Raw genomic sequence first — 14,229 nt, 5'->3', positions numbered from 1 at the left:
CCAACTTTCAAGAATTGCCAGAAAGTATGTGGTGCCATTTTGAGAGACATTAATTGGCACATGCAAAATGCCCTCTAATAGTACATGTAAATGTCTGCAAAGTGTCATAGAATAAACAAACAAAAGAATAGGGATGAAACTAGCTGGTTCTGAGGGACAAACGTGGCACTAATTGGCAAATAGCACATTCAGGAAATGTCTAGATTATTTAGGGATGTATTTTCCATAAGATATGTCATGTTATCTCAATTAAAAAGGAATAAAACCCACTTGTAAAGATATTATCCAAAGAGAAGTCCTCTCTCTTTTTTTTTTTTTTTTTGTTTGCTTTGTTTTACAGACGATCGTCCTTATGTGTTTCTAATGGCCCGTGTTCACCCTGGTGAAAGCAATGCCAGTTGGGTAATGAAGGGGACCCTGGAGTTCCTTGTGAGCAGTGATCCCATCGCTGATCTCCTGCGGAAATGTTTCATTTTCAAGATTGTCCCCATGCTCAATCCTGATGGAGTCATCAATGGCAGGTGAGTTGTGATATGTGCTTATTCTGGGGGTTTGTCTGCAGGCTTTACCCCTGTGCACATAGCAGGTCTCGTCTGCAATGTTTTGGGTCAGAAGAATTCCCTTTGCCTCTTGTTTTATTCCTCCTGTTATCAATCCCATATGGAAAATGTGAATCTGAGAGATGACACGGTGTGCTGTCTTGCATTTGTCAGATATACGTGATTCTGTAGTGTATGTGGCCATAACATCTCTCAATTGTCAGGATGGACTATTAGCGGTGCCAGAAAAACAGGATCTTTTTTGATAAATGGAGAGTTGTCTATTCTGCTAAAGCAGCAGGGCAGACTTCACTTGCAAGACAGATATGCTTGGGAATAACTGGCTTTAATTAATGCTTTGTATAGCCTGGTGGGGGGAAGATGAGTAAGGATCTATTAAATTTTCATGGAAATGTTTCCATATAGTGAAGTTCCCTCCTTTTCCCACCTTCTTTTCAATCTTCCCTCCCACGTTTCCTAAGAGATACTGAATCTGAGCTAGGAAAATACTGATTCCTTTTTGTATTTTTTGCCTTTACGCCATCCCTGCCCACTCACACTAACTTCCCTTCCCTCTCCATGTACACGAGTGGAAAAAGTACAACTCTGCTCCTAGTATGTTAACATGAAATAGATATTGCTGTGCTGCCAGTGAAAGAGGAATTCCCTTTGAAGAAGAATGCACTAAGCTAAGGTAGGCTTGCACCTCTTTGGAAAAAAGTCTCCAGTGTCTCTGCGGAGAGTGGAGTTTGTTCTCTTCATTGGGTGTTTGTGGAGTGTCTGTAAGCCAGTAACTCTCAGTCCTGTCTCTGATGCAGGGGCAGGACATGACGATGATCACATCCCACCAGTCACTGAGGAATTGTCTGTTTTGACCTGGTGATAAGGTCTTGCAGGTTTTGGTCACAACTGTGTCCCCTCAGCTTGTAGCAGTGGAACACACAACAAATCTCGAAGCTGAAAGATCAGCTTAGACAAGCACTGAAACCATAGTGAAGTGTAGAGGAACAACTTTTCTTAAGCTGTGTTTTCCCATCTGCTTTTGGGTCAGGCTGTGCAGATCCAGTGCTGCAGAAACAGAAGGAGAATTCTGAGCGACAACAGAATTGAGTCTGTCTGTCTCTAAACTAATTCCTGTTGGTTTTGGGTGAGGGGTTAAGCAGAGAGCAGCAGCCTGGGCTTCTCTGGTAGTCTCTGGTCTGTGACTATGAACAGTGACAGCTGTTATGCTGCTGCGCTCCCCAGGACTTGAGCGTATCGGTGGTCTGGGAGCAGCACTCTGCAGAGTAGCTGAACACTGACCCAGAGTATTTGAAGCCTCTGCTGGCACAAAATGCCTCCTTGATCCTTCCAGACAGCAGAAGCAAAAAAGAAAGGTTGTGACTTTTTTTCCCCCCTTTCTCTTTTTCCTTTCACTGCCCTTAATTAAGGCTTCCAGCAGATGGAAGACTGGAGGGAATGTCTGACCTTTTTTTCTCCAGCTGCCAGGAGTGAGTGTAGCAGAGAAAGGACCCTCAGGAGAGAGGACGTGGCTCTTGGTGACACCTGGGTGAAATGTACTGCCTGGGCTCATGTCACACAAGAATGTGTTTTGCCTTCGCTGGTGCAGATGAGCTTAAACTCTAGTCAAACCTGATGATGAACAAAAAAGTTTGGTAAGCCTGGCATGTGGGATAGAAGCAGAGGAATAGGGTCTTAGCTGTAGCTCTGTTCCTGATCATGAGGCCTGGGGAAGGGAAAGAAGCATTCCTTTATGCTTTAATTTCAATGCTTTTATCCCATGAAGCCTCTCGTGGCCCCGATATTATTCTTGTTTCTTCCGCTGTTTTTTAGTAGTCTTAGGTCCTCCTACACTAAAAGAAATGCTTCTGTTCTGGACCTCAGGTTTACTGGTGCTCTGCTGGAGATAACCGTGTGTATTGGAAAAGGCAAATATCTTTCAGGCCCTTAATGTCTATATGTGCACATGCAGATTTATTTGGCTACTTAATGTTCCACCTTTTCCAGGTTTAAAAGCTCCAGTAAATTCTATTATCTTTGTTAAGAGGGAAATTGTTTTCTGTGGAAGCTGGTCTATAGCGCGTCATGGACCATAGTACTTGTAAGAAGATACTTGCTAAATAGTTTTTAAATCTCTGAAACCCATTTCACAACCCGTTTCACGAAGCAACTTGTTTGCCCTGGGATTCACAATCCCTTTTGTTGAAGTCCCACCAGGTATACCTCAACCTGCTGGAGTATATTCTGCTCGAGTGTCTGGCTCTCCCTCTGCCAACATCCCCGCCTGCTGTTCTTTTCTAGTTTTGTACAAGTTCCTGTGCTCTCACACCTTCCCCCTGTGAGGAATGGACATACTGAATGTATCACATCCACTATCCAGGCCAGAAAGTATCTTGGCTCTGTGCTGGACACTGGAAATCACATGTGGTAACCAGCAATCACAACAAGGATGTCTTCGGCTTCAGTGCCTCTGTTGCTTTTGTCTTGGTATCTCAGTATCTTTATTTAAGAAAGAGTTGGATTCTTTTCTGTTGGCAGTTGTTTGAATCTCCTTACTCCCTCCTCCCCAGTCCTGTGTTGTGGGGTGACCATACTGCTCCCCTGCCTGTCCCAGAGACAAGTGCCAGTGCCTGGTTACAAAGGATTTCTTCCAGCAGCCCAGCTGTGCCCCTTCCCCAGCTGGCTCCCCACTGCTGGTGCAGCTCAGGGGAAGAGTCCTCATCCCAACAGGGCATCGCACCACTGTGCTCTGGGTGCCTTCTGTAGCAATGAGATGATCAGGGCCTTGGTATTTGCTTTGGTTAATATGATCTGAAAGTTACACGTGGAGAACGTTCCTCTTACACAGACAGGACCACAGCAATGTGATTATGTTCTGGCTGTGTGTGGCTGAGCTGGGGAGCAGCTCTTCACCCTTTCCCTTCAGCTGGTGCTCTGAGAATCTGCTCCTGTCTGTCAGCGATGGAGAGACTCGCAGCTCTGTCACTGGTGCTAAATGAAGGTCACGGTAATGCAAGCGTGCATGTACAAGTAGGGTTGTCATCACATAAAAAATATAGATCACTCCCAAATACTGCAGCTAATTTGACTGTTCAACCCGGAGAGAATTGGTGAACAACTGTGTTGCTGCATGTGGCTGAGTGTTTTGCTCCATCCTGAACAGTAGTCAGGTGTAGCGTTTGTCAACTAATATTCAGCTGATCTGATAATGGTTATATATTTTTAAATTAAATAAGACATTGCTTTTCATAAAGTTGATCTTGCACTTTCTACCAGATGCTGGCTTTTGCCCACTGATAGCAATGGGATGCTGCCTCATGTAGACCTGTTTTCTGACCTGATATGGTTATTCGTATGTTTCAATTTTGTTTATTTTAATATAAATTACAAGGAAAATAAAATAGTCTTAATCTTCAACACCAATAGTATAAGTCAGTCTGAAGCCATAGACATATTAAACTACCTCACAGAAGGTGTCCCAGCAGCCTGACTTTCAAGTTGCTCTGTGACAACTCAAAGTAGTAAGTGTTGTTTGGTCTCATGGCTCACTACCTTCATCCGTACCTCTATCCTCTTTTTAAACTAAGTCATAGTGAAATAGGAAAGCTTTAAAAGAAATTAATCTCTATTGAGTGTTGGGGAATCCATGAAGAGTACTGCTTTCATTAGGAAAGTGATATAAAAAGCAGTGAATGAGCAAGAGACCTGTGCTTTTTTCCTGGTTTTGCTACTGAGGGACTATGAGACCTTGATCATTGTCCCTCCTTTTGGTCAAGTTGTCTTCCTTAAAGAATGCCATAAAGACATACTTTGAGACATTTGAAATGAAGACTGAAGTATGCATGTTGGGAACATTTTTTCTTCAATCTAGATTTACTACTGTTTTAGCTATCAAGCTTGTTTTTAACTGGTCAAATGTTGAAAACGTTGTTCTCAGAAAAATCTATATTTATCAGGACTTGTGCAGAGTAGCCTTTAGTGAAACTTTTTGGATTGCTTTAAAAAAAAAAAAATTCCCCTGTTCAAGTGAAATCTTTGTACCCTGAAATTAGATCTGTTATAGTTACAGTTCTGTAAAATGCTGAAAGCAGTTCTGTAGGGGAACCTTAATTACGGCAGCACAAAAAGAGGGCTTTATAAGGTAACACAACACTGCTTACTGTTCCACATAAACTCATTATCACGCATTTGAGCGTCGAGTTGTGTGTGTGCTCAGGGTTGCCTGTGCAGTTGCATATGAACTGGTCATGTGCTCACACGCTGGCTCCGGTGTGTAGCTGCTGTGCGTCCTCCCGTCAGCAGCCTACTGTCACAGCTGTCCCCAGCATCTGCTCAAACCTGAGTGCCAGCCACACACTTGCCTGGCGCTCCCATGCGTGGGCACCGTCACAACACGGTAGTCAACATTTTGTGGGTTTGGCTGGACTTCTCCAGACACTGCAGTTCTAGATAAATATTGCTATTTATTACACCTAAATTTAGGGTTACTAATTATATCAGTATAACCTAATTTATATCACCATAAACAGCAGTAATAAATGATGCCAAATGCTAAGACTTGATGCTTGCCAACTGTGCCTGTTTGATGAGGACTCCCCCCCCAACCCCCCCAGTTCCCAGAAGTGTTAAATTAAAAATGATCGGCCTTGCAAGATCATTGATCAAGAAAGAAGTAGAAGCTCCTGGGGAAGTGATTTTGTCATTAAAAAATATTTCACATGCAGACTGCTCACGGCATGTCTGCGTGTTTTGTGTATTCAGAAGTTCTCTTCCCACTGACATATCCTTAACTGGCCAATATCTCAGTTCTCTGTTGAGTTCATGTCTCACTCCTATGTTGCTACTTTTTTCCTCTTTCTTTACTCTTTTTAATGTTTCCTCTTTCTTCTCTTCCGTCTGCCCTTTTCTCCCTCTCTCCTCCTTCCTATTGAATCAAAGAAGCTTTTCAATGAAAAGAACTTGATGCATTTTATAAATGAATTGAACCAATCAGTGGAGATGGGAGCTGGTGGGGCTTTTTTTTTTTTTTTTTTTTTTTTAATGGGTTTTTTTTTTTTTGGTAAATATGGGCTTTTTTTTTTTTTTTAAGTAAAAAATATCCTTTGACAGTTCTGGGGAAAAAATATTTGATCCATTGTTTTTTATATCAGGGGAGATGGGAGCTGGTGGGGTTTTTTTTTTTTTTTTTTTTTTGTAAAGGGATGATTTTTTTGGAAGCAACATGATTTTTTCAAAGCCATGGGGTAACCATAGTAGCAGTTAGGAAGAGGAAATCCTGATTTGCATTTTGGATTGTAGCCATGGACTATTCTTTATCTGGTTTAAAAACGCCCTTTTCCCTCCTGCACCTGCCCTCCCACAACACAGGCTGAGTGAGCTTTTCTGCTGCTCAAAGGTGAGGCAGGTGAGGTGCTGGGTTTCTTGTCTCTCCGTTGATATTCGTTCCCACTTTATTTAGGTTGTTTATTCAATCCTTTTTTCTTAAGAGGCTTTGTTCATTACCTCTTCACATCCAGCAGAAAAAAGCTTTGCCTCTTTGACAATTACTGAAATTCAGATAAAAATGTCCACTAAGATTCCTTCTAGAACAGGTTTCCTCTGCATAATCTCAGCATTTACAAAGGGGAAAATGAGTGTACTTCCACTTATTCTTTGGAATCTGGTCCTTTGTTTTTTGAAGGACACTAATCTTAAGACAAGGATCAGAAGCACATTTGTCTCTATACCCAAACCACACTATTTGGATATATGGTTTCTTTTCTCTCCTATATTAACGTTAGCTCTCCTGCATTGAGACATTGTGTTCTCCAGGCAATAAGAGACGAGGAAAAAAAACCCAAAAAACTGAATGGCCAGTCAAAGGAGTCAGTTTATGATCCAGAACCGCATCCACAAGGATTAAATCTTGAGATGATGTCACAGAAAGCTGTACGACTGCAGAGATCCCTCCTTTTCTGAATTGCTTCTCTGTGGTCAGAGGTTTGAAGAGGAGTTTAATTCACTGGCTTGGTGTGTAGCTCTGGGAAGTGTATATGAACTGTAGGCTTAGCATCGACTCCGGGGAAAGTTTCTCAGCTATTTGCTGCTCTGTTGCCTCAGATGTTGCTGAAGTTGCCCTCCACTATGAGGGTGGTGATCCTACTCTGGTGGAGAAGTAGAAATGGTGAACGAGCACTTCTTGTTGGGTAGCTTGGTATTCTCCTCAGCAGGCCAACCTGAAGGCTTTGGGTGCCTGTCTGCCACTCTCATTATTTTTTTTTTACTGAAATGAGGCTTGTTTGAAATCAGTGGAGACCACCTCAACCTCTTCAAGCCAAGTAGCCTTGTTGCTTTTGTCAACCTTATAAGACCCACCTTAGCAAAGATTCATGGATTTGGGAGCTTAGGGTAGCAACTGTGGTTTGTGCATGCACAACATAAGATAAAATGTGGGCTGTAGTATTCCTCACCTCATCTCTGCAAGTATTTCCTTGGTGGAGCCAGAAGTGGGGTCTGGCCTTGCATGGTGGGCTTCTCAGAATACCTCTCTGTGCTGTGGGAGATGCCTCAGGCTTCACCAAGGCTCTTTGCCCTGTGTTGATGTGACAGCCCATCCTTAGCTTTCCTTCTGCGGTGAGCATCCTTCTGCAGACGGCTGCGCCCCAGGACTCTCCCTTCTGACAGTGCTTCCGATGCAATATTGTTTATTCCTTCCTTTATCAGCTGGAGCTGCTGGGCCCCCTGAGTTATTAGCTCTGTTCACTCATTGTCAGTGTTTCCTCCTTCGTAAATATGCCTCCATACGTCTCCGCTTCTGAGGAATATGCTTTCTCTTCTATTTACTGCTTTTCCCAAGCCCCCACCTCCTCATCTCTCTCTCCACCCAGTGGCCCAATAACAGCCAAGGAGATAAATAAGCTACATAACTCTTCCCAGCTATTATTTTTTGTTGTTGTTGTTGTTGCTCTGCATGGTAATATATATAATAACAAGGAAACAAATCTTATTACTAAAGTAATTACAATAAATAAAAAGCCTAGAGGGGAGATGAAGGAAGGGTCTGTCGGGGGAGTGATTGCAGTAGGATTTTTTAAAATTTAATTTACTTGAGATGTTCTCTGCCACTTTGTTGATACCCTGCTGAGGGCGGCTGTGACTAATTAGCAGCCAGCTGTTGTTCCAACACCCTCACCTAATTTATTGTGTGGCTGAGTCTCTAAAACAGGAGCCTGTCTGCTAACATTGTCTATGGGACTCAGCACCAGCCTTGTGTCAGTGGATGGCTTTATTGTTTGGTGCTTTTTTTCTCCTGGAAGATGAATAGCTGAGGTTTTAGGTGCTTTGCTGCCATTCCTTTTATCTTCCAGCATATCCCATGTGCTTCCAGGAGTTTAAGCAGGAGAGTACACTCAATCTATTGCATTATAACTGCTTGTCCCACTATCCAGCCTAGTAACAGACCAACGAAACTGCTAGTTTTTAACAAATTGCCTAGACAACTGCATAACTGTCTGCATGTCTTGCTAGAGGACAAAAAGGATCTAGCAGTAGAAAGTCTGGTAGGGACAGGGTGTAGGGTTTGTCTAAAGTCTGGGACCTCGTTATCCTGCTTGCAGGTTTCTTATGAAAGTACCATATTGTTGCTTGCCAGTAGAATGGATATTACAGAACCGTCAGTCTTCTAAATGGTCATGAAAACTAATTGGTTAATGGTCGTATTAAGAACTGGATGGATTTAATGCATTGTCCCTTGTTTCATTAGTCTTCCAATTGCCAATTGCAAAAGCATGTGCAGTCTCTGTAAAAGCTCTGAAACAGTAAATGTACCCCATGAGTTGCGTGCACCTCCCTTGGCTCTTTCATACCAAATTTATGCTGGTGATGTGAGGTTGCCTGGGAATTTCACTACAAAAATCACTTGATGTGGGCTCAGTGATATTACTGTCTTGGACTACTAAACACTTAAGCTTTTAGCCTTGGAAATTATTTAATTTTAGATAGCTACTACCTTATATTTTCAAATTAGCATGAATATTAGATATGAACATGATGTTCCACAGGCTCAGAAAGGAATAATTTTGTTCTGCATTCATGTCTATTTTCCTGACTGACGATGGGAGTTCATAATCAGATGTGTGCACTTCTTTGAAGACATTTCCAGGAGCCAGGAGACTGGTGTACAAAGCTAGCTTTTAGTAAAGTTAATGAGATGATTGAATTATATTATTATTCTTGTTAGCTTGATTGTGTATCATTATCCCTTTTGTTTGTTATTATGCTTATTTGAGTCCCCTTTGTGGTATATTATTCCCATAACAATTGTGCCTGTGCTTGGCTCTGTATAGAGACAGGCAAGGAGCAGCTGGTCCCTTGTTAGGAGCTGATGCATTAGTGGCACAGCCTGTACATTAGGATTGGTGGGAATGGAAAGGATGCTGGGCTGTTGGCTCTTGTGCAACCTGGTCCATCTCATCAGCCCTGGCCACAATGATGCACTTCATGGAGTGTGAGATTTGTAGTTACAGCTCTCCTTCAGAATTACATCCTGGGATGGGGAAAGCATCTTGCTGCAATGATATCTACAACAACCTGATAAAGTGTTGTAAAGGATACCTTGGTATTATCAATGCAAGAATCAAAGAGTTGTATTAGAAATCTCTTTAGACCACCTTGGAATCTGCTGGAGGTACCTGCAAACCTGGCCACATAAGTAAACCTACATTAAGAAATAGTATATTTACTGCTGAACTTGGATTTTGCTTCTAACTTCATTGTGGTAGGCATCAAATACTGATATAAAAATCAAATATTTTGGAGGTGAGCTAATGTCATGAGTAAAGGGGCTGTTTTGGTCACCCATCTCAAGATCAGGTCTGCTTATCCGAGTTAACGCCTATTGGAAGCTACAGATTCAGAGCTGGGATTGTTATTCATAGGATGGGAAAAGAGAAGTCCACAAAATGAAATTGTAAAAACTTCACTTTTATAGATGCAGTGAAGAATGTCCAATACTTTACTGCAATATCCACACTACCTGGAAAGCTGAAATTGCCTGGGAATGAAGGTTATTGTCTCTTGTAATATACCTTCTTATATTACACTGTGTAATAAATCAGGCAGTATTTCTTTTGCCCTGAAACTGGACATCCCTGGAGTTTCAAGTGACATTTCATATTTTATATGACCATTCAGTCCCTTTTAAGTATTAAAACACATCATTTTTTTGTGAAATATGCATAGAAGTTCTTATTTTAAAGCCTATGAATAAAAAAAAATCTGAAGCTTAGTTATGCAAGTATAAAGCTGCTTTTCCATGATTTTGCTCTAAAAAATTCTGGTTTGGATTAGCTCTGTATTTTCTCTAATGCTGTTCTTTGTTTTTTAACATTTTTATTTATTTCTGCATTTCTCTCTCACTCTCCCCTCTTGGAATCTGTTATCCAAATGTAACAATAAAAGCTGACAAAGTACTGTGATAGGAGCAGAGATACTAATGGCCTTGGGTTGGAGAAATGGACTGGCAATTGAAAGCGGTATTTGTAGAAATGGTATGAAGAGGCTTATCCACAAAAATAAGCTTCATTTGAAAGCTTATGTTTCCAAAATTGTTTGTGCAAAAATGCACCTACAGAGGACCAGCTGAAGGTGAATTGTTCACCTGCGCACATGGTTCACATGATTGCACATGCAATTGGGGTAATTATGTGGGCAAATCTTACTCCAGTGATTTCAGTAAATTGCCACCCAAATTTAGAAATCCAGCTGAATGTCCCACAGAAGCATCAAGAAAATGAAAATCAGAAAATTGAGTAAATGTTGAAATGACAAAGAGTGAGAAATCAAAACCTCTTCTGCAACCAAACAGGCAGCACTGCTGGGAGTCGGGGGTGGTGAGGAAAGGGACAGAAAGTGTAAAGCTTCCTGAGTCGTCCTCCTCCTGTAAAGTTACAAGGCAATAACAAGGTGTGAGTGCAATGTACATCCAGTAACAGCATCTCTAGTAATAGTTTCTTTCTCTGTCTCTTATGTTCCCCCATTTTCCCCCAAAATGTTGATAATCTCAGCTTTTGAAGAAGGAAGTACCAGATCTCCCAGGGGACACTTGCTTACGCTGAACACTGCCTGAAGCAGAAATTTGGTTCCCAGTTCTAGCTCTGGTCCGTGGTGTTTTCTACCAGCAGTAACATTAATAACACTAATGAAAACTTATTTCTTGAGGAATGTTTCCTGTATTCATTGTCTGTTAGCTAACAAAAGGTCATTAACATAAAAACAAAAGGCAAAGATTAAAAAAGTGATGATTTTTGTCTTCCCCATAATGGTTATGGCACATGAGAGGATGTAAAGTGCAGAGCAGCTGAACACTCGTAAACTATTTTAATACCATTTAGAAATGAGAAGAAGCAGGGGAAGAGGCTTACATAGCAATGTAGTTTATTGCACTAATCAGTCACTTGTACAGAGCACTACGGTGGTTTTAAATCCTTGCTCCAGTGACATATAAAAAATTGGTGGTCTCATCCAAGTCTATAGCAGATTTTGGTCTATATCATAGAAATCTCTAATACTGCAGTGAATTCTGTTCTTAGGTGGATATAATGTTAGGAAAAGCAGATCTGGATTATACCTGTAACACCAGAGCAGTAACACAAGGTCTGAGAGTGAAGTAGAAGGAGCTTTGGGAGATTAATACTAAGCTACATTTTACTTGGATATTTTTAGGTTACAAAAATAACATCTTTAGGGTTAGTCTGAGATCTCTGGAAAGGCAGCTGACACTTTGTGAGTTGAATCCTCTATATGGGAAAGCCAAAACTGCTGCTGGTTTATCTATCTAGTGTCTCACTAGAAACACACATAAAGGTTGAACGTGGAAATCCCAAGAGTGAAGGCAGTGGTAGAATGGTTAGGTTTCCCCCTCCAGAACATGCATGTTACTTAAAGAGAGTTTCCTTTGGAATAACTTCATGTTTGGGGAATATGCTGTCTGGTCTTGTGCATACGCAAGTTTCCAAGTGGAAAAGAGCTACATGTTTAAAGTCAGTAATTTCTGTCTCTTTCCCTGACATGCAGGTGAGGGCACCCTTGAACTGTGTAACTTCCCTGTCTGTCTTTAGAGAGATTTGAACTGCGTAATCCCATCTAGCACGCAGTCTGTTCAAACTCAAATAATGTCCATATCAATGGTTTTGAGCTTTCAGACCCATAACACTAATACGGCTGGGAATGTAAATAAAAAGGAGAATATTGAGAAAAAGCCTCTGTTGCTGTAAACAGCAGAAGTAATCCAAATCAAGTATATCTTTCCATTAAATAGTTTCTTACCTAAACAAAAGCCCAGCTCAGGGCTGGTATTTAGAATGAACTGCCTTTGCCAGTACTCATACCTCTCCTTTTTCTAACTGGTGTGTATCTGTTCTGATTGTGTGCACTGACAACAGCAATTTATTTGTTATATCTTTTGTCCCAAAGGGTCTCTAAGTGCCATAACAAAATACCAACATTACTTTCAGGCATTTCTTACTGTACCACCTTTGGACTGGTGGAAAGTAGCTCTTTTGTAACCTCTGAACTGATTGCCTCTGAACACTGCTGGGAGTTGCTGGTTTTAAGCCATTGGGCAGAAGTTGTGGCAACTAGGTCTGCAACAGATGTTGCAAACTACAGAGTGATTTGGAAAGAAATCGCTTAGGTGCAATCAAACCCCTTCTGTTTTGTGTTTTTTCCCTAGGCATTTTATTAATCTTTGAGAAACACATGTGGCAGCTCTGTAATCGTAATTTTACTTGCACAGTCTCAAACAGGATGGTTGTTCCCTGACGAGTGTATACCTAACAAGCATGAATTCTCCACAAACTAGTGGGGGTGCATGTATGATACTGTCATTGCTAATTTTTGCTTAAACCTGAGGTGGGCCTAAGTAACGAACTTTGAGTTTTGCCAAAAGCTCTGTGGTTCAAGTGATACGGTATTTTATGCATATAAACGCATATATAATCATGGTAATAGAAGCCATTTTGATCCAGATTGTCTGGATTGAAAGGATGCAGTTGTGCTTGAAAAATACATATGTGTTTGCATGCACAATTACTCAAGTTGGGGTTTAGGCATTTAAGTGGCCATTAGTGCTCCCATTTTCAATTATTATGTTCATCCTGCGGGAATGGATTTGTGCAAATTAGACACACAAATATGCATATGTTTTGTTGTGTGCTATCCTGAAAACATGTTGCCTTACTTGGATGTAAACTTGGATTGATTTATCTTTTTTCCCCTTGAAATTTCTATTCTAATCTCAGGAATGTGAACTGTGGTGGCTGAACAGCAGTTCTTCAGCGACATGTTTTCCTTTTCCAAATGGCTAACTCTCGTAATTGTTTCTGTAATGTAAGCTAGTATTTCCAGCTAACAGTTATTTAGGGTACTGTCATGGCAAGCCGTAATTCAACCCCGTTGCCTAGTGGTCCAAATAATGACCAAGGCTTGCCCCTAGCTGAATTATTGTTCTTTTGCTTCTTACTTTCCCTTCATACACATAAACAAGTCTGTCTTTATGCCAAACTCTGAAACACAAAGGAAAGCAGAAACGGTATTATTGATTCAGAGCTCCATCCTGGCAGCTTCGTGGAGAGAAATGCTTATAGGGATATGAAGGCCTGTGAAGGGTTTCTTAGTGTCTTGGCCCCTTGGATTCATGGAGGGTCACCAGGGTGTATTGGGTCACATCTATAATATTTCTACATAGAGGATCTGCTGCAAAATAATTGAGAAGAATAAGAGGTCTGGTTGCTTGGGACTGGAAAACTATTTGGGCTGATGTGAAGCCGCTGCTCAAAGGCCTTGAGTACACTGAAATTTGCACCAAAATTGGGAACCTTTGAGTCAGCTGACTTATGGAAATAACATTTGTAAAAAAGATTGTTTAATATACTTTCTGTGATTCTCCTTTAAGAGTAGGCATCAGGAAAGGACAGTACCAATGTGAATGCCACAGAAGTATGAAGTTTTGTCACAAACTAATTTTTTGTTGTAAATGGAAATACATAAAGACTGCATAGCAATGACCTAATGAAGTGGCAAATGGTATTTTTAAAATCACTTATTGTGATCCAAACTGACATCTCAATTCTTGGAATTTACCACTGTTCACACTGGGGGAGTCTGCAAATCATTCAAAGTAATATGCAAGTTTGTGTAACCTGGGAAATGCTAACAAGTACAAGATGGATCAATGAAATGGTTCATAAAAGTTTGAGCCAGGAATGATGGTGGGAAGCTTTGTAAATTGCTAAAAGAACACAAAAAGGAAGATTATAATTTTGACTTTCTAAATGCTGATTCACAGACAAATAGGGTGCATGGTAGGACAATTTGCCTGGTTGGATGCGGGAGCTGTGGTCAACCACGGATGCTTCAAGGACACTTGGACTAAAAGGAGCCAATTCTGGGGAGTCATGGATGTCCAGGTAGTGCTGGGGGTGTTCTACAGAGACTGGATTCTGAGTGGGGTATGAGGAGGTTTGTCAGAGCAAGCTGAGAAAGGGGGTCTAATCCTGTTGCATATGAATGTTTGGGAGACTAGAAGTGTGGGTGGAGAGTCATGGCCATTTCACACTGGAGGGGGGAAGGTAATTCAGGATGCAGTAAGCAAAGAAAGAGGTGCAACAGGCTGCTTCTGTCTGTGCTCAGGCAGCCCAAACATGGTAATACA

The 14,229-nt window shown here is 41.3% G+C and overlaps 1 protein-coding gene across 1 annotated transcript in view; it reads left to right on the top strand.

Moving 5' to 3' along the window:
• The window catches only part of AGBL1 (ATP/GTP binding protein-like 1), a 309,960-nt gene that overhangs the window by 132,616 nt on the left and 163,115 nt on the right, over nucleotides 1-14,229 (top strand). The window contains exon 18 of the mRNA XM_014944285.1: nucleotides 341-521. Within this exon, the coding sequence (XP_014799771.1) occupies nucleotides 341-521 (181 nt within the window). The remainder of the gene's footprint in view (nucleotides 1-340; nucleotides 522-14,229) is intronic.

The sequence above is a fragment of the Calidris pugnax genome, unplaced genomic scaffold (genome assembly GCF_001431845.1).
Source record: "Calidris pugnax isolate Ruff unplaced genomic scaffold, ASM143184v1 scaffold70, whole genome shotgun sequence".
Classification (NCBI taxonomy): domain Eukaryota; kingdom Metazoa; phylum Chordata; class Aves; order Charadriiformes; family Scolopacidae; genus Calidris; species Calidris pugnax.
Note: the sequence above shows the minus strand (reverse complement) of the source record. Positions and strands in the feature narration are given on the sequence as shown.